This window comes from Lissotriton helveticus, chromosome 1_1, assembly GCF_964261635.1.
Source record: "Lissotriton helveticus chromosome 1_1, aLisHel1.1, whole genome shotgun sequence".
NCBI classification, from domain to species: Eukaryota; Metazoa; Chordata; class Amphibia; order Caudata; family Salamandridae; genus Lissotriton; species Lissotriton helveticus.
In genome coordinates, this window is record NC_136057.1 from 263,177,529 (window position 1) to 263,200,502 (window position 22,974).

At 44.7% G+C, this 22,974-nt stretch overlaps 1 protein-coding gene across 1 annotated transcript; it reads left to right on the top strand.

Moving 5' to 3' along the window:
* The first annotated feature begins 20,524 nt into the window (after positions 1 to 20,524).
* LOC144769249 (olfactory receptor 8U3-like) lies at positions 20,525 to 21,457 on the top strand. Its single transcript, XM_078653311.1, has one exon. It carries the CDS (start codon positions 20,525 to 20,527, stop codon positions 21,455 to 21,457), a length of 933 nt encoding a protein of 310 aa, XP_078509437.1.
* Positions 21,458 to 22,974: the final 1,517 nt, after the last annotated feature.

The following is a 22,974-nucleotide window of genomic DNA, read 5'->3' on the forward strand; positions in this document are numbered from 1 at the left end:
AAATCACTGAAGAACACCTCACCTCCGCCGTCAGTGCACTCCTCCCCCTACCATGACAGACGCCAACACGGCAGCAAATAACCTCTGCCAATGAATCACCAACTGCGCCAACACTCTCGCCCCCCTCCATAACTCCACCAGATGACACGACACGAAAGTCACCTGGACTGGAGAAAACATGGAGAAACAGCAAAACATCAGAAACACACCCCGCCTTCAAGGCTGCCGCCACGGTACACCACCAAATTCATCCAAGACAGTATCCTCTCCAACTCCCACAACTCCAAAGAACTCTTCCCCATCATACAAGAATTCACCAGACCCAACATTGAAACTACCAAAGTCCCTCCCTCCCAAGACCTCTGCAACAAACTGAGCTCCTTCTTACACCACAAGATCAAGACGCTCTACGACAACTTTGATGACCTAGACCACGACATGGACCCAACACTTCCCCACCAGCTACGTCATCCAGTCTATCCTCCTCACCTGGACCCTTCTCATCAGGGAAGACACCACAAAGACTATGAAAAGCATCTACTCCAGAGCGCGCACTGACCACTGCCTGCTGCACATCTTCCACAGGGCCTCCACAGACATCGGACCCGAACTTGAGACCACCACATTCCCCAACAACTGGAAAAGTGCTGAAGTCAAACCCCTCCACAGACCCGACAGATCTTGAGAACTTCAGGCCCATCTCTCTTCTCCCCTTAACTGCCAAAATCACTGAGAAGTTCATCAACACCCAGCTAGCATACTTCATAGAAACCAACAACATCCAAAACATCTCAATCCGGGTACCGCAGCAACCACAGCACAGAGACTGCCCTCATAGCCACCACTGATGACATCTGCTCCTGCCTTGACCAAGGTCACACAGCAACCCTCATCCTCCTAAACCTCTCAGCAGCCTTCGACACAGTCTTCTACTGCACGCTAACCAGCAGGCTCTATGACACCGGCATCCAGGGAACTGCCTTAGAGTGGATTTGATCTTTCCTCTAATGCAGAACACAAAGAATACGACTCCTGCCCTTCCACTGCAAACCTTCAGATGCAGAGTACCCAAGGATCCTCCCTCAGCCCCATGCTTCTCAACGTCTACATGGCCCCCCTTGCAACCGTCATCAGAAAACACGGGCTCGATATAGTCTCATATGCCAATGAAACCCAGCTCCTCCTCTCCCTCACCAAGGAACCCAACATCAACAGGTGCAGTTTCCAAAAAGGGATGAAGGATGTCACTAAATGGATGAGCAGCAGCAGCCTGAAGCTCAACTTTGAGAAAACAGAAGTCCTCATTCTGAGCTCCACCCCCTCCACATGGGACAACACCTGGTGGCCCCAGCCCTCGTAAATCCACATGCCCCTATGGACTACCCTCGCAACCTCAGCCTCATACTCAACTCTTCACTCACCATGAACTGCCAGATCAACAAAGTGCCCTCCACATGCTTCAACACCCTGCCCTTACTCTGCAAGACCTTCAAATGGATCCCCCGGACTCACCCACACACTCATCACCAGCAGACTTGACTACGGATATCAGCTCCATCCAGCATCAACATGACACTCCTCCGCAAACTTCAGACTGTCCAGAACGCAGCAGCAAGACTCATCCTGATCATCCCACGACATGACCACATCACCCGACACCTCTGTGACCTCCACTTGTTCCATGTCGAAAAAAGAATAACCTTAAACTTCTCAAACAAGCCTAAAAAGCCCTCCACAACACCGGACCCCAATACCTCACCAAAAGAATCCCTTTTACGCTCCCAAGAGAAACCTCCGCTCTGCCGACCTAACCCTAGTCACCGTCCCCCAGATCCACAGGGCCACAGTTGGTGGCAGATCCTTCTCCATATCATGGCCAAGACCTGGAATGAACTCCCCCTCCACATCAGATGAAGCCAGACACTGCACCTATTCAAAAGGGATCTCAGGACCTGGCTCATAGGATGACCATGGAGCTGCTTGAACCCCCTCCCTCCCCCCAGCACCTTGAAACCCACAGGGGTGAATAGCATGCTGCAAAAACCCTGATTGATTGAGTGTCATTCAATGATGGTCCTTAAAAAGCCACTCTGACATTAGTATTGTGACTGGCACCCTGTACATCGAAGTGCTGTTACCCGTTACCCCCGTCTCCTGCATCCTCATTCGGGGAAAGCAGAGGACGAGGGTAGGTGCAACTACCAGATCACACTCAGTTTTCCAACCTGTCACCTGAGAGGTTGGAGACCAACATCAGAAATGTAGGTACCACTGAAAGGGCACCACTTTTGACACATTTGTTCGATAGGAAGATTTACTCAATGGATCCTCCTGATCACTAGGGGCGCGAAACATGTTGACTGACTAGAGTTGGTTCGAAAAGAGGGAACTCACATCAGACTACCAGGGTATGTTAGGACCCCATTGGTAGCATTTACCTATAAAGGTTTTTAATGTGACAGAACAGTCCAGTTATCAAAAGTAGTAGGTGCCCTACCCGACCAGTTTTAACCCATATCATCACACACAGTTTTAACCCATATCAACACACATGAGATACCACCCCATCTTGCATTCATCATACAGTTTACCAATAAAATATCTCCACCAAAGTGACCCTTTAGGGGACCCATTGGACACTGCAGCCCAGGCCCAACGAGGAGCCCATGATGAAGCATGACATCCCTTTGGCAGTTAGCATGAAACAGTCCTGCTAACTGCCAATGTGCATATGCCCGAGTCCTGCACAACCTGTTGACATCTCCTCTGTCTCTTTAGGAAGAGTAGCCCTAAAATGTGTTTGTGATGGAAAAGTCCTGGTGCCCAGAAATGCCCACTGCTTGCCATCAATCTCAAAAATGAAGTGCTGAATATGTGGGCCTATGTATCTAGTGACGTTTCATGGATAACTTATACTTGTTTAAAGAAAAACATCAATATGCTCAGTGGTATCTTATCTGATCTAATCCTATATAATACATATAATAGTTTGTTCTCATAGTGCCTCTGTGCACTGTTATCTATCCATTAACATGCACACCTGCTCATGTTTTTTTTTCATACTCCAGCATGATTACATTTGAATTTTATTTTTAAGTCTGTGGAGTCCAACACTTCTGAGACAGCGTCCCAGAGGTCAAGGAGAATACTATAAGTACTGAAACAAATCACAGACATTTAAACAAAGAAAGAGCTTTATCTTATCTGCAGTTCAAGCACAAGTGTTCCTTTTCTGAATCAGTTTGCTTCTGATATCGTGTTGAACCAGATGCCGGATCACAAAAAATTCATGAGTGTTGCTGTTTTGTATTCGTGGGTAGTTAAGACAGTGCTTGCTCCAAACAACAGGACTCTTGAGGTGGTAATTTGTGACAAGAATTTTTATGCGTATTTGTGGTGTGGTATTTAGTTGTGCTGCGAATGCTTCCTATTGTTTTTTCTGCTACTGTGTTTTATGTGCTGTTCTTTGCAATCTAGTTTTGTTTTGCTGCTTTATTACTATGTAGTTTTGGGCTGCACTGCAGTTGATAGTTGTGCTCTGTTTTGACTGTTTTGATGACAAAAAGAAACTGTGAGCTTGAATATTTGTTCCAATGAATCAATTAAGGTGAGAAAGCAGCTACAATGCTGAAGTTGAAGTTCCAATTAGTGAGCAATTGGCTGTGGATGTTTAGGACGGCTAAGTACATTTAATGATTTATGGAAAGCGTCTGTAGTAACATAGCATTTTACAAAAATATCTATACACCACACATGCCTACCTGCAGTCCATATTTTCAAATAATTTGTCACACAATCCATGCACAAAAGGAAGTAATGAGAATGATAATACTTGCTAAGTTGTTTATGAGAAGGTAATTACTGAAACAAAATTATCACACTTCATTGATTATTATCAGAATGACTTCATCACATTACAAATAATAACCTCTAAAATGTGTAGTTAAAAAATTTGCAAAATTCACAGAATGCAAAAAACTATTACCAGAGACTCAATGGCCAAACGGATTCATGAAAAAAGAAAAGCAACTGACAATGTCTGTGAATCACATCATATTCCATTGCTTTGTGCAAAATGTGCAGACTTTCTTTAAACTGTTTAAATGGCTGTAACCATCAAAACACTGAGAGGGATATTTACTCATTTTCCATGCAATGGCGGACTGAAAGCAAAGTTGCTTTTCTATGAAAGTGAGACAACAGAAGTGCACCATATCTACTAAGCTATGGCAGATTTCTGTCGTCCCCTAGCCCTGGCGTGCTGTGTGCTGCTAGTGTCAGTGCAGGCACCCTAGTACCATGCTGCAAGGATCTTGCGTCATGGACAGGATTGCTTTTCTGCAGGATGGGATACCTTAAGATACTTCTGCTTGTTTTGCCTGGTTCAGGGAGAGGTAGAATGTTGGTACAATCCCAGGTTTACTCACCTTAGTAAATCTCGGATGGTGTCAGACTCCATTGGTGGATGCATGCAAACTCCCATGCTCAGGCCATGAAATGCCTCATTGATGTAAAGTAAGTAGCAGCACTATGAGCTGGCCTGGGTTACTTTATATGTACTAAACCACGCAAAGTCACCCGAGGTGACTTCGCTCGGCTTAGTAAATCTCTAAAACAATTTTGCATCTAGGCTGTACCACAAAAATGATGCAACCCAGTCGCCAAATCTTAGTAAATCTACTCCTGAAAGTGGTTTGCAGTGCTACTTCAAATACTTTACAAAACTTAACTGGAAAGCATTCTGCTTTTGGTTCCGATGTTCATCCGTTTTTCACTGATGATGCTATAATCTCTGGCTGAATGATTAGAGAAGGAAGCCTGTATGCTGAGGGTATGAAAACATCAATTGATACCCGAAGGAATGAAAGTTTTTGTTTATTATTAAAATGTTTTGTTTCACATTACATGCAAAATCTTAAGTACCCAGGGGCGTTGCCCCACTGCTTTTATGCAGTGCAAGGAAGAAGAAACATAAAATGATAATGTTCCCTGCCTCTTTGCAGGCGGGCAGGTGGGCAGAGCTGCCCTGCTGGAATGGTGTGCCCTCTCCAAAGTGTACAATGACTGTTTGGTCGGCCCTCTCGAGCCGCCCAAGCCAGTCATGCACACTTTTTACGTTCCCCATGCAGGATGAATTACAGCGTACATGGAGAACATGCCCAAGCCCCCATTCCCTGTTTGAGCGTCGAACCAGGACGCTCAAGAACAAGCTTGGGTTTGGTTAGGGGAGCCTGGCTGTACTTCCAGTCTGATGAGAAGAGAAGAAGGGGACCTGGTGTGGCAAGGTTATGTTTTTTTAAAATCATATATGTATTTTTCAATTCCCCCCCCACTCCCTGCATGCCCACACCCGCCACCCCACCCGCGAACCATACCCCGCCGCGACAGTAAGTACTCACAGGCACTGATCTGAAAAGTGCAATTATTTCAAAGAAACAGTTTTTAAAGACCTGGAAAACCCTCCACATGCAGTGCCTAACCATCACCTCATTTACGGAATTCCCAAAGCCCTCAAGACCTGTCTGTCCAAATAAACCACTTGAACGTTCCTATATGGTGATTGTTAGACCTCACATCTTTGGCGTGGTTTCCCCCTATCTTCTTGCCTCTACCTCCTGTATTTTTGATGCTGTGCTGGATTTCTTTTTTGCTGGTTTAGATGCTTTGGGCACTTTGCCACTGCTGTTCAGTGTCAAAGTGCAAGTGCTCCCTGTGTAAATTGTGATTGTAATTGGTTATCCATGATTGGCATAGTTGTCTCACCAAAAAGTCCCTAGTAAAGTGCACTGAGTATGCCAGGGCTGGTGATACAAATGCTACTAGTGGACCTGCAGCACTGATTGTGCCACCCACATGAGTAGCCCAAAAATGGTGTCACAGGCCTGGCACCGCAGTGCCTGTGTGCAGTCTGTGAACTGCCATGTCCTCCTGGTCAGTGTCCCCACAGACCAGGTCTGACCCTTCCCTTGCTGTGCACATTGGTCACCCCTATGGAAGGCCCAAGGTATTCCCCTGGGCAGGGTGCAGTGTATCTGAAAGGTAGATCATGTACTGGTGCAGGTGACAAGCTCCGGTAGTGAATGGCAGCCATTTTTGTTTTTCACTATTGAAAGGCTACCTTGCCCATAGGCTATCATGGGAAATGCTGGCTACAGTGGCTACCAGCATATCTTCCCATAGGAGCAAGGTAGGACATAAACGTCTGGTATCCCTGAACACAGAATTTAATAACACATATTTTAGGAAAGGTGGTTTTTAACTCCAGCGTTTGAAAACAGCACTTTTAGAAAGTTGCTGTTCTCTTGTCTGATCTTTCTGTGTGCCTTGGCCTGTTTGTGAATTGACTGTCTGGTTTGAGAGTGACAGAGCCTGGGGAACCCCGAGGTGGCTGGCTGAGTCAGCCCTAGGCTGAATGACTGCATCTGCGTCCTGAGTGGTGGGAGGGGATTGCACCTGTGCCTGAATTGGGCTGTGCCTGCCTTCCACAATGCTGGCTCCACCTCCTGCTGGGTGGCTGACGACCCTGCCCTTCACTCTGAAAGGAAAGGAGAAGTCAGGCAAACAAAGTGCTCAAGGAATACCCAGAACTGGTTCAGACCGGGCTAAGAGCCCTCCTGCACAAAGAGAACAAAGACTTTTAGGGGCATAAGTACAGGATCCCTGACTACAGAAAATTCTGGAATCAAGAAGGAACCTCTGCCAAGGAGAAAGCTGAAACTGAAGAAGGAAGACTGTCCTGCTAACGCTCTGCTGGACTGAACTGCTGTTGCTTTGCTGCCAAGGAGAGGGGAAGGACTTTGCTTTGTGCTGTGTCCCCTTGCTTGAAGAAATCTCCAAGGGCCTGAGAAAGAGCTTGCTCCCTGTTATGAAGTCCCAGGAACAAAATGACTTCACCCCCAGCTTCCTTGAACTCTACTGAGGGAGTTCTGTCCTTCCTGGAGTGCGTGGCCCATGTGAGGTGCCTCTGGAAGTTGTACCTGTGTTGGGAAGCTGGAAACCAAGCTTTTAAAGAACTTTCTGCAAGTTTTGTCACAGAGCGAGAACATTCCGGCCGCTACGAAGACCGAGAATATTACATTGTCCTGTTGATTTGAAAAGAAATGACTTAGCATGTGATGTGCAGGTGCTTTTGTTTTATTGAAACATTTTTTATGATTGTTTATTTTTAATAAACAGAGAAAAGAGCACATAAAATAGAGAAGAGCGGTATAATGACAAGTGTATCCGAATGCATGATTGAATCCTGACCTGATGAGGGTGGGAGAGTTCAACTCTAATTAATTTGTTTAAAGGAAACAATTCATGCAGTGTATATACCTCGCACTTGGTGATATTGTGCATAATAAATTAATAAACAGATAGATAGATAGATAAATAGATAGATAGATAGATAGATAGATAGATAGATAGATAGATAGATAGATAGATAGATAGATAGATAGATAGATAGATAGATAGATAGATAGATAGATAGATAGATAGATAGATAGATAGATAGATAGGTAGGTAGGAAGGTAGGTAGGTTGATAGGTAGATAGATAGATAGATCAATCGATCGATCGATCAATACATAGATAGATAGATATATAGATAGATAGATAGAAAGATAGATAGATAGAGAGATAGATAGATAGATACCTCATATGGAATCACACAGAACAAGAAGTCGAAAGGTTTCCATGGGTAAGAGTGGTAAGTTACTGATTCCTTGCCATATGTTTATTATGGCAGCATTTGCATATCTAGGATTTGGAGTCCCCATAATTAGTCATAGAGAAGTGAGTTACTGAATAAAACATCAGTTAAGTCACCACTTCATAGACCGGACTCTGGCTACAACACATTGCACACTATGCATAGGAATCCATTCTAAGCTTGGTTGTATTCCACACTGTTTCTTAATCAGAGAGATTCAATCACTTTGACATAGTATAAGCCATCCAATTTCATTCCTATGGGCCTGGAGGCCCATAGGAGTGAATGTCAATTACCGAATCGGTAAATACCGATTCGGTAAAATAGGGAAAGGGTCAAGGGTGGCAGGGTGTCACTTTGACACCCTGTTGCACCCCTGATTAGTGCTTGTGTGCACATGTGGCACTCATACATGCCCAAAGGGCATGTATGTCTGTCACATGGCACAGGTGTAAATGCACAGATTTGCATTTACATAGGAATTCGTTATTTACCACCAACTAATAATTGGTGGTAAATAACGAATCCTTAATGCCCAGAAGCGCTCTTTGAAGGGATGTATGACGGTACGACGCGGGCTATTACCACGCATACCGTTACAACGCGTGTTTTACAACGCAAGTCGTTACCACGACTTGCGCTGTAGGGTGCGGACTTAGGAATAGTTTAATTTACTATTCCAACACCAGTCCCCGTGGATAGTAGGGAAGGTGTTGGAATAGTAAATTAACTATTCCTTGTCCTTGAGCGCCCTCCAGCTTAAGTTATGGTTATGACTTGCGTTGTAAGAGACGCTTCGTAATGGTAGCGCGGGGTAACATCCGCGTCGTAAAGGATGTTCCCCTCTCTGAAGTGCTTCCTACATTTCATTTACCGATTCGGTAAATACCGAATCCGTGAATACCGATTTGTTATTTACCGAATCGGTAAATGTGCCTCCTACATAGGAAAAGCCTAATACCGGTCGGTAACGGCCGATTTAGGCCGTTACCGACCGGTAATGGCGTTCCTACATATGGCCCAAAGTTACTTATTTACAAGCTCTTTGCACCATGGATGAGTCACTTTTAATATGGGAAATAAGGCGCTTGTAAATGAGCCGCAAATTATTTACCATGGGAGCCAGGTTGAGAGAGGAGAGTCTTCAGATACCTGCAAACATAGTTACCTGGTTATATATTCTAGAAATCAGTTCTGGCACATTGACATAGACTCCATGTCTCTCATCCATTTATGAGAAGAGTACCAGCAAACTTGCATTTCCATGGGAAGAAAGACTGTGTCTCTCATTAAACAGCTTTGGAGTAGATAAATCATAATATCGGTAGCTCATGGCGATTGAAGGGATAATGGTTATGTCACAGAATGCTTTATCTGTCTCCCATACATCGCACCAATATGTCAGCAGGCATGGACAAGAACAGAAATATGTATTGACTCACCTTCAGATTATCTGCAGCTCCAACAGTGAGTCACCGTAGTAGCTAGTAACCATATTCCTCTGATTAACTAAATTGGTAGGACTTTCTTTGAGAGTGAATATAGTGCTTTTTGAGATGGGTTATTCTAATGTGCAATAAATACCTGAAACCACACAGTTGAAATGAGCCAATGTGCTCATATATGGCATATTCAAATACACTGCTTTCAAGAATGATAGTATTCAACCTGTTGGTGCAATTGTAGAGTTATCAGCAGATCTAGTATTGGGGTGAGGGTGGGGTAATTCCTCTTGTGGATGCCGGGTGGATTTCATCTCTGCTCCACACAACAAACTTTGAGTATTCAATCTACTTTTCTCTGACCTTGTGCTCTATCTCCTCATGTGAAAGATCTGCTGTTGCATCAAATGTGAGCATCTTTGTGGATTCTGCTACAAATGCCCATGCATTTGCTTACCAAGAGCCATGTAAATGTTGAATGCATCTTCCTTTATGTATGATGATAGATTTGCTGTCCGTCAAAGAATGAGTATTTCACAGGGGCTGGCTGATGACAATTTAAAGGACTTCATTCTTTGGTGCCCTGCATATCAGTCAAAGCTCTTTATCTTCCTTTCAACTTGATTTAGGAATTAGAAATGAATTTTGGGGGAAGCATTGTGAATGCATAATTTGCCACATAATAAGGCTGTTGAGTTGTGGTTCCTCTTCTTGCCTGTTACTTGCACCATGCAAATCTTGCTGTCTCTTTATGTCACTGTTGCAGGTTCTTTTTCATTCTATAGTTTTCCTGTTGTCACTGTTTTCCTGTATTTCTCATCCTCTTTCATTATTCCCTACCTGCCTTTCCGGCTCAAAGCCTGTTGATGGAAAAATAAGGCCGGGTCCCCAGAAATGCCCAACGTTTGCCACCAATCTAAAAAATGACTTGCTAAATATATTGGCGTCATGTACCTATTGATGGTTCATGGATTTCTGATACTCATTTAGAAAAAAACATCAATATGCTCAGTGATATCTTATTTTATCTTATCCTATATAATACATATAATAGATTGTTGAGACCACTGCAACTTTCATTGTCTGGATGCTCCCCATAGAAACAGCTGAATTCTTGACCAGCATGCAAAGCCAAGTAAGGCCTCTCAAAGTATTAGAAACATGTTATCAGATAGCAAGTGCACCAGCCATCTATACAAGATGCCCCTGCTACTTCAAGTTCTCCTTTCTGCATTTAAAAACAAAACCTTACAGATGAACTAAGTCACATAACTGGTCATAGAAAGTGGCTCACATTTAGACAGGTTGATCTTATAACTTGAAAGGCAAGAACAATGTGAGGTCAATGCAGTTATGGCAGATTATTAACCTATTAATGTAAGAGAGATGTTATCTTCCTAAATCATGATCTTCGATTGTCCTGTGTGAAATTTAAGTTTTTGATAGCTTAGAGTTGCCTGATAGCATGATATAGAACTCATTTTTCATATCTTGATCATCAGAAAAGTGATGTGATCCCTTCCTAACATGCTGTTGCAAGAGGGGGATGAACTTGAATTTCGGAATTTTTAAAGAAATTTCTTCCAATGAGATTTCTGAAAATGTGTAGAGGTGTGCTTTATAAGAAAATGTATAACCACATAAATACTCCTATTTGAAGTGTGCAGAGAAGGTGTGCATTGTTTCATTAAGAAAGAGTCCTACTTTTTTTAGGATCGAAGCCCTCACCTTCACAGAGGGTCTAACGTATCACTGAGCATGCTGCAAATAATGACTTCAAATATTGTACAGGTATTTTGGGGTTTGCAAAGCAATAGGTGATTTGACTGATGTATTGCTGATCCACGAGGAAAGCCATTTTATGATACTATATGAATGGCTGAGATGAAAGGGATGGAGGCATTTGAAGTGCTGCAGACCTTCACCCCTGTGTCCCATTCCATGTAAATAAAATATTTTTGTATACCTGACCACACTGGACTGACCACAGTCCAGTCCGAACTACCAAGCCATGTCTTTCCCAGACCGGAATCAAGCATCCAAGGACCGGTTTCTGGCTATCAGCCTTCATCAGCCTGGATAGCTTGACTCCAGTGGTATGGAGAGCCTGGGACTCACGTCTGAGCATACCCAGCCCACTCGGGGTGAAAATTGCAAAAAACACAGTTGATGGACAGAATGTAGAACAATGTCATACATTCACCCCAGTACAAGGATCTGGGCCTAAATCCATCGTTTTTTTGCACTCCACACCACCCTGGGTTAGACACTGGCTATATGCAAATCAGCTCTGACCCTGTGCCTCATGGGAACAGTCCAGTCCGAACTACCAAGCCATGTCTTTCCCAGACCGGAATCAAGCATCCAAGGACCGGTTTCTGGCTATCAGCCTTCATCAGCCTGGATAGCTTGACTCCAGTGGTATGGAGAGCCTGGGACTCACGTCTGAGCATACCCAGCCCACTCGGGGTGAAAATTGCAAAAAACACAGTTGATGGACAGAATGTAGAACAATGTCATACATTCACCCCAGTACAAGGATCTGGGCCTAAATCCATCGTTTTTTTGCACTCCACACCACCCTGGGTTAGACACTGGCTATATGCAAATCAGCTCTGACCCTGTGCCTCATGGGAACAATCCAGTCCGAACTACCAAGCCATGTCTTTCCCAGACCAGAATCAAGCATCCAAGGACCGGTTTCTGGCTATCAGCCTTCATTCAGCCTGGATAGCTTGACTCCAGTGGTGTGGAGAGCCTGGGACTCACGTCTGAGCATACCCAGCCCACTCAGGGTGAAAATTGCAAAAAACACTGTTGATGGACAGAATGTAGAACAATGTCATACATTCACCCCAGTACAAGGATCTGGGCCTAAATCCATCGTTTTTTTGCACTCCACACCACCCTGGGTTAGACACTGGCTATATGCAAATCAGCTCGGACCCTGTGCCTCATGGGAACAGTCCAGTCCGAACTACTAAGCCATGTCTTTCCCAGACCGGAATCAAGCATCCAAGGACCGGTTTCTGGCTATCAGCCTTCATCAGCCTGGATCGCTTGACTCCAGTGGTGTGGAGAGCCTGGGACTCACGTCTGAGCATACCCAGCCCACTCGGGGTGAAAATTGCAAAAAACACAGTTGATGGACAGAATGTAGAACAATGTCATACATTCACCCCAGTACAAGGATCTGGGCCCAAATCCATCATTTGTTTGCACTCCACACCACCCTGGGTTAGACACTGGCTATATGCAAATCAGCTCCGACCCTGTGCCTCATGGGAACAGTCCAGTCCGAACTACCAAGCCATGTCTTTCCCAGATCGGAATCAAGCATCCAAGGACCGGTTTCTGGCTATCAGCCTTCATCAGCCTGGTTCACAGGTTAATTTGGGGTTTCCTCTTAACTTCACCCTTACAAGGATTGTGGTTACAGTTTCATTAGGGTTTAATCCCCTGTCCACCAATAACCCAATTTCCTACAAGGCCCAACACAAAATGTATAATCATTGAGAATCTCAAAACCTTTTGCCTCATGAATATTAATTAGGCATTTCACATTTTTTGACTCTATACGAGTGGTTGAAATGAATGGATGGAAGCCTTTAAAGGAATGTATACCTTTTTCTTGGTGTTTGTATTGCAGCATTTATATTTGAAGTAGACCATATCCATTTAAGGGCCAAGACCTGTTTTAAAAAATGCTGTCATGTCGGGAGGACAACACGAAGTGTATGCAGTGGTGTGCCATACCATTGTCTGCTCCTGCTGAGGCTGCCAGATATGACTACAAATAGTGAAGCTGTCCCAAAGATAATGTTTCCTCATTGTGAATGAGTTGGAACCCCGGTTAGACCTCACATCCTTAGGCTGATCTTCCCCCAAACCTTTATCCTTCACACTTCAATTTTTCTGAATTTCTTTTTGTTGGCTGTAGGACTCCGTGCTCTTTTGCACTGCTAACCAATGCTAAGGTGTGTGTGCTCACTTACTAAAATGTTGTAAAATTGGCTTCCACTTAATGAAATATTTAAATTACTCATAAGTACATATTAAAGTAAATCAATCACTCTATCAATCAGGGTGATTGTAAGTGCGCCACTCAACCGTGAGGGTCTCAAGGTGCTGAGGGGTATGCCGCTCCGTTCAGCCAAAGAGCCAGGTCTTGAAGGCCTTCCTGAAGGTGTTCAGGGAGGGTGCCCATCTGATGTCTGCCTGTAGCTCGTTCCAGGTATTGGCTGCAATGTGGGAGAACGATATTCCGCCTGATCTGGCTCTGTGGATCCGCGGTGTTTCCGCCAGTGCGAGGTTGGATGATCGCAGGTTTCTTTTGGGTACGTGGAAGTTTATTCTGTTGTTGAGGTATTTGGGTCAATTGTTGTGCAGGCACTTGTAGGCAGTGACTCTCTTCTCCACAGGGAGCCAGTGGAGTCACCTCAGGGGTTGGCTGATGTGTTCGTGCCGGGGAATGCAGAGGAAGAGGTGTGGCGCCGCGGCTAGGGCAACTGACTCCGGCTTCTGAGGATCATGGTTCGATCCCCGGCACCGGCGGCAGATTAGCCCAGCACCCTGTGACACTGAGCAATAGCTTGCTTAATCTTCCTGACGGCCCCCAGCGCCTAGAGACCCTTACGGGTGATTGTGCGCTTTACAAATGTGGATTATTATCATTATTATTACTAGTCTGGCCGTGGTGTTCTGTACCGTTTGCAGTTTGCGGAGTAGGGTCTAGTTGATACCGGCGTAGAGTGCGTTGCCATTGTCGAATTTGCTGGTGATGAGTGCACACGTGACTGTTTTCCTCGATTCGGGGGAGATCCATTTGAAGGTCTTTCGGAGAATGCGGAGGGTGTTGAAGCAGCTGGAGGTGACGGCATTGACCTGTCGGTTGATGGTGAGTGATGAGTCGAGTATGATGCTGAGGTTCTTGGCTAATCTGAGGGCATGATCGGTGGGTTCCGGAGGGCGGTGGGCCACCAGGTGTTGTCCGTGGTTCCATGGACGACGACTTCTGTTTTCTCAGCATTGAGTTTTAGGCAATTGTTGGTCATCGAGACTGCCAATTCTTGCATTCTTCTCTGTAAATTGACTTTAGGGGTGGTGGGGTCTTTGGTGAAGGGAGAGGATGGGCTGGGTGTCATCAGCGTAGGATACAATGTTGAGGCCGTGTTGTCGGACGATGTCAGCAAGGGTGGCCATGTAAACGTTGAAGTGGGTTGGGCTTAGAGATTACCCCTGGGTACTCCACAGGTGATGTAGGTGGGGGCAGAGATGAAGGGCAGTAGTCTGATCCTTTGGCTTCTTCCGGTGAGGAACGAGCAGATCCAGTGTAGGGCAGTTCCTAGTATGCCGGCCTCGCGTAGTCTGGTGATTAGTGTGCGATGAGAGACAGTGTCAAAGGCCGCAGATGGGTTGAGCAGGATTGGCCCTGGTCCAGGAGGGTGCGCTTGCCGTCTGTGGCGATGAGGAGGGCGGTCTCCGTGCTGTGGTTAACTCAGAATCTAGATTAGAATGGGTCTAGGATGGCGTGTTCTTCAATGAATAGTGTCAGTTCCCTGTTGACTTCTTTTTCTGCCACTTTGGCTGCGAAGGGGGGAAACAAGATGGGCCAGTAGTTTTTGTGGTCGTTGGGGTCTGCCGTGGCTTTCTTGAGCAGGGGCCTGACTTCAGCGCACTTCCAGTTGTCTGGGAAGGTGCCTGTTTTGAAGGTGGTGTTGATGGTGTGTTGCAGTTAGGGTGCAATGCTGTCCACAGCTCTGTGGTAGATGTGAGGGGGCAGGGGTCAGTAGGGACCCCCAAGTGGATGCCTTTCATAGCCACAGCGGTGTCCATGGTCGTGATTGGTGTCCAGTTGGAGATGGTGGGCTGGCTGGTGTCCTGGCGAGGTGAGGGGCTGTCTGAGATGTCTTGTGGGTGGTCGGTGAAGTTGTCGTAGAGTGTTCTGATCATGAGGTGGAAGAAGGTTCCGAGCTTGTCGCAGAGATGCTGGGAAGGGGTGATGTCTGTGGTTTCCTTGTGTGGGTTGGTGAATTCTTGGATGACGTTTAAGAGTTTGAAGTTGGCCGAGTTGGTGAGGATTTTGTTGTGGATAAAGTTCCTTTTAGTTGTTCTGATTTGGCTGTGGTAGTCCGTCAATATATTCTTGTAGGCAGGGCCGGTCCTAGGATTTGCGAGGCCCTGGGCTAAAAGGGAATGTGGGAGGCCCCCTATAATTTAGATAAGTGGCCCCTTGCAAGGAGACCATTCAGAGACACTGTGGGGGGCCCATTGTCCAGCATTTTTGCGCACCCACAGTTTTAACTTTTACTCCACAAGCATTTCTCACACCTTCAGTCCGATAGGTGTGAGAATTGATTGTGATCTAAAATTTAAAACTGTGGGGGCGCCAAATTGCTGGACAATGGGCCCCCTACAGTGTCTGTGAATGGTCTCCTTGCAATTGAGGGAGCGTCTCCCTCCCCTATGCCTCCAGACAGACACCATCCCTGAGAGGCCCGGGGAGGGGGCCCCCTCCAATGGAGCTTAATTGCAAGGCGACACCTTTTTTTTGTAAATAGATCGCCAGGGAAACAACAGGACACATTACCAGTGCGTGGCCCCATGCTGGTGGGCTGTGTGCGAGGCCCTGTGCAGCCACCCATGCTGCCCATGCCTAGCGCCGGCCCTGCTTGTAGGCGGAGTAGCTGTCAGCTGTCTTGGTATTCCTCCAGTTCTTTTCCAGGTGTCTGCAGGTGCGTCTGGCTTCTTGGAGGGTGGTGGTGAACCAGGTTGCTTTTCTGGGAAGTTGTTTGCTGGGGTTGCGTAGCTCGTCTGTGCAGTTGGCGATCCATGTCTGGAGTTCTCTGGCTGCGGTGTTCGCGTCGGATGCTCAGGTGCCCAGGTGTGGTTGTCTCAGGAGAGGGAGGAGTTCAATTGCTCGTCAGTGATCTTGCTCCAGTTCCTGCGTGGTGGGGGAGAGGCTGGTTTAGGTGCTTTGGGTTTCTCGACGGTGAAGTAGACGCAGTGGTGGTCAGTCCAAGGAGGTTGCATTGTGTGGCTGAAGCGGATGCTGTTTCCTGCACCAAAGATGGGGTTTAGGGTGTGCCCTGCTCTGTGTTTTCGTGTGTTGATGAGTTGGTTGAGTCCGATGTTGGCGAGCTTGTCACAGAGGATGGTGGAGTTGGGGTCGCTGGGGTTGTTGAGGTGGAAGTTGAGGTCTCCAATGAGTATGTAGTTCATTGATGCAATGCCGTGGGGTGCAATGAAGTCAGTGATGGTGGTAGCGAAGGGTGTCCGGGGGGCCGGGGGCCAGGGGGTGTGTAGATGAATGTTCCACGGAGTGTGGTCTTGGAGCTGGTCTTGATTTGGAATATCAGGTGTTCGGCGGAGGGGAGGTTCTCACTGGAGGTGGTGAGGTGGAGGCTGTTTTTGTGGACTATTGAGAGGCCTCCTCCCGGGTGGTTGGGGCAGTCCTTCCTCTGGATCTTGTAGCCATCCGGGATGGCGGTGTTGATGTCGGGGGCAGAGGCGGCGTTGGTCCAGGTTTCTGTGAGGAAGACGACGTCGGGCAATAGAGAGTCGAGTAGGTTCTAGATTTCCATGGCATGCATGTGTACGGAGCGCACATTGAGGAGAATGCAGCTGAGGGTGTCTTCTGTGGTGGTGCTGGTGGTGTTGGGGGTCGGACTTGTGGTGAAGGTCCGGCAGCAGCGGCGGCAAGAGAAGTGGCTGCGTGTTGTGTTTGGTGAGGACAGTTTGCAGTCTGCGTGTCTTCCGGGGTTGAGTGCAAGAAGGCTGGCGGTATCGTAGCAGTGGAAGATCATGCATCCAGGATTACTGGTGCTGGTTGTAGTCGGGTCGTGGACGGGTGCAGATAGGCTTGCCTTAGGCCACCATTAAGTAGGGGAGGGGAGCGGGACTAGAGGTAGAGAGGCGGTAACTAGGGCTATGTCGGGGGCAGGCCGCATGGGCAGCAGTGGCGGGAAAAGCTGCAATTAAATAAGAAGCTCAAAAGTAGAAGGAGGAAAAGCTACAATTACATTAAAAATGCCCCAAAATACAATGAGTGGCAATCAGGAGGAACCAGGAGATAATTAATTAATGCTCAGGCAAAGTACGTGAGCAGGTGGCGGAGGGGGCACCAGGCGGGCTGGAACTCCATCGCCTCTGGGTGCGTTGGGCTGCTGGCGCGAACACTAGGACGGGACGGCTCAAGTGTTGATCCGACGCAGTGCTGGCATACCAATTACCTATGGCTGGCAAATTAAATCCTACTAGCAGGCCTGCAGCACTTATTGTGACACCCACTTAAGTAGCCCCTCAAAAATATTTCATGTCTGCCATTGAAGTCTGCTGGCAGCTTTACACTGCTAATTTGAATTGGAAGGATAACACCCTTGCCTAGCTTAAACCCTCCCTATTGTTTCAAATAAGTCTCCAACAGTAGGCCCTGGACAGCCCCTAGGGCAGGGTGCATTGCAATTAGAAGGTTGAACTTCTACTTGAACTTTTATGTTTTACATGTCCCGGTAGTGAAAAATGTAATTCTACCTCTCCAATAGGATAATATTGGGGTGCTTAATACATTTAATAAGGACTAACTTTTGATTGGAAGCAGGTAGGAAATTCATATTTGGGATCAGGTAAATTATAATTTTACATCCTCTTTAATAGTAAAGTCAAATTTTAAATCAGAATTTTAAAAATGCCACATTAAGAAAGTTACATTTTTCCTGTCCTAACTATTTGATGCCTGCAGTCTGTTCCTTGGTCACATGACTGGGAGTATTTGGCAGTTGGACAACACAAATTAGATGTTCTTGGATGACCCATAACAAGCAGCATGGGGGGCTAGGCACAGCCCCACTTACAAGTCAATAGGATGTGCCCTATGTTCACACAAAAGACTTCACACTGGCCCATTGTGCCTGCATCCAGACTGAAGCGTGGGCATGTGATGCAGGAAATTTCAAGCACTTAAAATGGAATCTCTTGAAACTTCCCTTACTTCAAAGAAGGCACAATGTATACAAATAGCACTCTTTAGCTCACTTTCTTGACCTGCAGAAGACCTCTCAGAGGACTGCTTGCCCCTTTGTACTTCAGAAGACTGTTTTTCTGCACATGAAATGACCGCTCTGCTACCTGAAGCCTTAGATGCCTACCAATTTGCTTGAGACTTGTGCCACTGCTTGAACTCAGGACTACCAGTGTGACTTCAAGGTCTAGTTGGCTGCCTTCCTAATCAGAGCGTCCAACACATTGAAGGATCCAAACACTTTGACCCGCACCTGGACCCAGCCAGAGTGATTCAAGATCCTCCAAAAGATGCCTCTTCAGTCCTGAACGATTGAAAGTGGTACTAACATTGGCCAGATAACCAAAATATAAAGCTTTGAACTTGAACTTTTTTGGGCAAAAAAGTGATCTGAGGACCAAGTGAAGACTAGGACTCACCTGCTAGTTGATCTGCCCAAGTTGCATCGCTGGTCAGCCTAACTTTGTGGCAGCTCCTACTATGCTGTTCTCCACAGCAGCATATCCAATTCAGTGATCCATCACAGATAGAGCATCTAGCCTCTTGGAGCCCACATCGGATATAGCCTGCAGCTTTGTCCCTCTGAAAATGTTCACATTCGAAAAAAGAGACTAAGTCCGATAATAGAAAATCTTCAAAGATTTCTTCTAGCGACTCCCGAACTATGCCCCCTCAACAGACATGGCTTGATTCCTTGCCCCACTTAACTTCATCTTCGCATCATCTTTTTCTCTAAATTTCATCTAATTCCAAATATAAGCCCAACCTTGCCGGAACCATACTTTGTATCTGTAGTAGGGTGAATGTACGCCCGACCAGGAGCAGCCTCCTAGCTGCTCAGCCTGCAGACACCAAATGGCTCACATCAGGCATTCAACATTCAATTACCTAACCAACATTCCACACATACTTAGGCTGAACAGCAAGTGGAAAGAGAGAGGACATAAAGAAGAGGAACATTCACCCTACTACAGTATCCCGTCCACGGTACGTCTCAATCGGACACCACATTCGACTTTGTCTCGGTCTTGCAAGACAAGATATCTGCATTTCCCTCTTTTATCTTTTAGGCACCAGTTTACTTTTTAAACTTAAAAGAATCATAACTCCAGTTCCACTAATTGTTCTTGAGTGCCTTGGTGTCAAATCATTTATTAACATTTACTTTTTCTATCTGAAATAGTGTGAGATTTTCCTTGTGTTTCACTTTATTACTTGTTGTCGTCTGCATTCATATTGTATGCTTTGTCTCTAAGTTAAGCCCGGCTGCTTTTGTGATAAGCTTCCAGAGGGTTCAGCACCAGTTAACTTAATGACTTTAGTGGTTCACCCTGATAATGATTGTGTTTGTTTCTTCAACAGGGTTTACAACCCACTTAACCAACAACCCAATGTCTTAAAACCCTAACGTGGCAATCAATGATTAATGTCTGTGATTGCAGTCTCCAACCATTGACAATTCATATTGCCACTGAAAGATAGGGCACCACTTTCATTACCTCTGGCATATATGATGTGGTTTCATAAGTTGTAAAGACTCCTATAGGACGTTGTACATTGTAAAAAAAAAAAAGCATTTTGCTGTATCAAATCATATTATTTTGCTAACTGCAGGTTTTGATTTATTTTTTGCATAAGGCTTTAAGATCCTTAGCAAACCAGATAGACTGCATTTATGTGAAATGTAGCTTTCAATATGAATTCTAAAAACTCAAAAAGTTCACAATATAACTCATTTGTGGGATTCTGTTACCTGTCAACAATGATTCTAAAATGTAGGGTGAGTTCAACTTGAGTAATAACCTTTTTTATTATTGTAGTAAAAGTTTAGCTGAGGCTGATTAACAAGAATTGTTTCTCTTGCAACAGGATAGGAGGATTGCCCGGGCTGGAAATAATAAGGTCATGCACAACATATCTGTGTTTATATTAACAGGTAGGTCATTAAGTTAATCCTTATCATCCGGAGGGTTCAATTTCTGCAGCAGATTTAGAAAATTAGATAAAGTATCAGAGTTGTGGTAGCTATGAGGTAATGGAATTTGAGCATATAAGGCTAATGAGCAATTGTTTATGTAAAGCATTTCACCAAATCGCATTAGATGTTGGATTATCCGTGATCCAATGAGCCATGGGGCATTCCTGAATTTATCCATTCAGCCTGTAATGTTTACTAATATTCCAATTCTGATTTATTTTGAAACTTCTCACGTTAGATACTCTAGACAAAGGAATATCCCTTACCATATAGTAATTTGAGTCAAACTACTTTGAGAACTGCTATCTGCTTTGCTCTTTGACCTTTTTATGTGATAGGCTATGTGATTAATAATTTTTGCATTTTTACCAGGTCCCAGAATCTGGATCAATGAAAGAAGGAAACTGGACGTCAGTAAACGTATTTATACTACTTGGTCTCACTGATGCACCAGAGCTTCAGATTCCACTCTTCATACTGTTCCTCCTATTTTATATCATCACCCTTCTGGGTAATATAAGCATTGTGGGATTGGTCACAATATGTTCTCAACTTCACACCCCTATGTATTTTCTACTGAGTAATTTAGCATTCGTAGATTTTTCTTATGCTTCAGTTATCACACCCAAGATGTTGGTCAATTTTCTCTCAGAAACTAATTATATCTCTCTTCATGGTTGTATGACACAATTGTTTTGTTTCTTTTTTATGGGAAGTACAGACGTCTTCCTCCTAGCGGCCATGGCCTATGACCGCTTTGTGGCAATTTGTAATCCTTTGCTTTATACTGCAATCATGACCAAACACACATGCCTTTGCCTTTCAGGTGGGGCATATTTAGTTGCTTTCATGAATGCTGTGCTTCACACAAGCTGTATGTTCAGGTTGTCTTTCTGTGGACCAAACAGGATCACCCATTTCTACTGTGATGTCCCTCCCCTGCTTAAACTCTCCTGCTCTGACACGTCACTCAATGAGGCAATACTCGTTTCTGTGGTTGGCATCTTCTTAGTTACTTGCTTTATAATTATCTTAATTTCCTACATTTACATAGTTTCAGCAATCCTGAGAATTCGTACATCAAAAGGGAGAAGTAGAGCATTTTCCACATGCTCCTCCCACTTTTTCTCTGTTATCTTGTTCTATGGGACTGTCTTCTTCATGTATCTGAGACCAAGCTCTAGTTACTCCATGGACCATGATAGAGTGGCTTCAGTTTTCTACACAGTGGTGATACCCATGCTAAATCCCCTGATCTATACCCTTAGAAATCAGGAGGTTATAGGGGCACTAAGAACTACCATAATGAGAAAGGTCACCTGAAATGAATGCCTCATTGTTTGTCTTCATACGAATGAAATGGCATTATGTAGCAATGATCTTGATGGTGAACTTGAATTCACACATATATGTATGTCTGTATATGAGGGTAGGTCTTTTTACATGCATAAATGAAGAATATACATGCAACTGTGAATGTTTCAATAGCCAGAATGTTTTCAAAACTATTGTTATGCAGTACCTAAAAAGTACATTCCTACAGAATGATACCAAACATTTTGTGAGACATGAATTTGTCCTCCAAATGGGCACACAGATGTTGGTGTGCTCATAGTAACCAACACTTTCAAGTGTTAAGTGCTGTTAAGAAAATGTTATTGAGAGTTTCAGGCAGATACTTTTTGTGATGACAGAAATGGCATGCTCACTATTCTATGCCTGGGTAAAATGTTTTTTTTGCACTTGTGGATACAGAAATAGAGTTGATCTAACCTAGAAAATGTGATACTAGCTAGACATATATTCCAAAGCATACCTAACTTATATTTTTATCTGACATAGATTGTATTTCAGTAAATAATGGAATTTAATATGGACCTTCCTGAGTTATTCAAAAAAAGGAATATTTGTTAAATCTAATAGCGAAAGCATATTATTGGTACTAAAATTCACTGAAGGAAATGTTTTCTTCTACCGCTCACAATACTTAGGTCAATGAGGTTTAGTTTTCACTGACAGAATTTCTTGCAATGTGAAAATATTCACCTTTATGTAAAGGACAGTGCTGGTAATCATAATTTGGTTATTTAACCCAATATCATTTATACATATCTCCATTTTGCTATTCTACGAATTGCTTGCTCTGCTAAGTGACAGTAATGTCTTGGTTCCCAAGAGCAAGCTGTCAAACTAAAGGTCCTCACATAGATATACCCCTGCTTATTATGAAACAGACTAATAGTTATAAGCACTACATGGGTTTGTACCACAGCCAGAAGAGCTAGGAATGTATTGGAGGGCGAAACCTTGACAAAGATCAGGGCAGTCTTCACCCAGAAGAGGTTGGGCACACCTCTTGCCCCTGTCATTGGATAAGGTCCTATGCTTGACTGGTATTTGTTAAGGTAGTAGACTCCTTGCACTTTCTTTTTACTGCCATCTGAGTAGGATCTATGTGCTCCAGTTCCCCTTGGCATTAGTCTACTCTTTATTACTGGCTAAAAGAGAGAAATGCAAATTAGGGAAAAATATGAAACTGACCTCAGAACCATAAATCAGTCTTATTGATGCATATTTAGAAAAGGTGCCTGGTGTGATCCCCAAAGAAATTGGTTTGGTGAAAAGCCACCTATCACTGGAGATGCATGACCATTATGCAGCCTGTCTCCCACAGGCAGCATTCTACAGCATCATTACAACACACCCTATCATTCCCAGAATCATATCCAGTGCTGAAGCCTTTCACTATCATGGTAAACAATATATTTGACAAAAATATGCTTGTATACTTATAATGGTAAGTAGAAGTATATCGGAAAACAATGTCATTGGCACTTCTA

Bases quoted from the DNA above. Each gene is read 5' to 3' on its own strand.
- LOC144769249 (XM_078653311.1), top strand. From the start codon at position 20,525: ATGAAAGAAGGAAACTGGACGTCAGTAAACGTATTTATACTACTTGGT.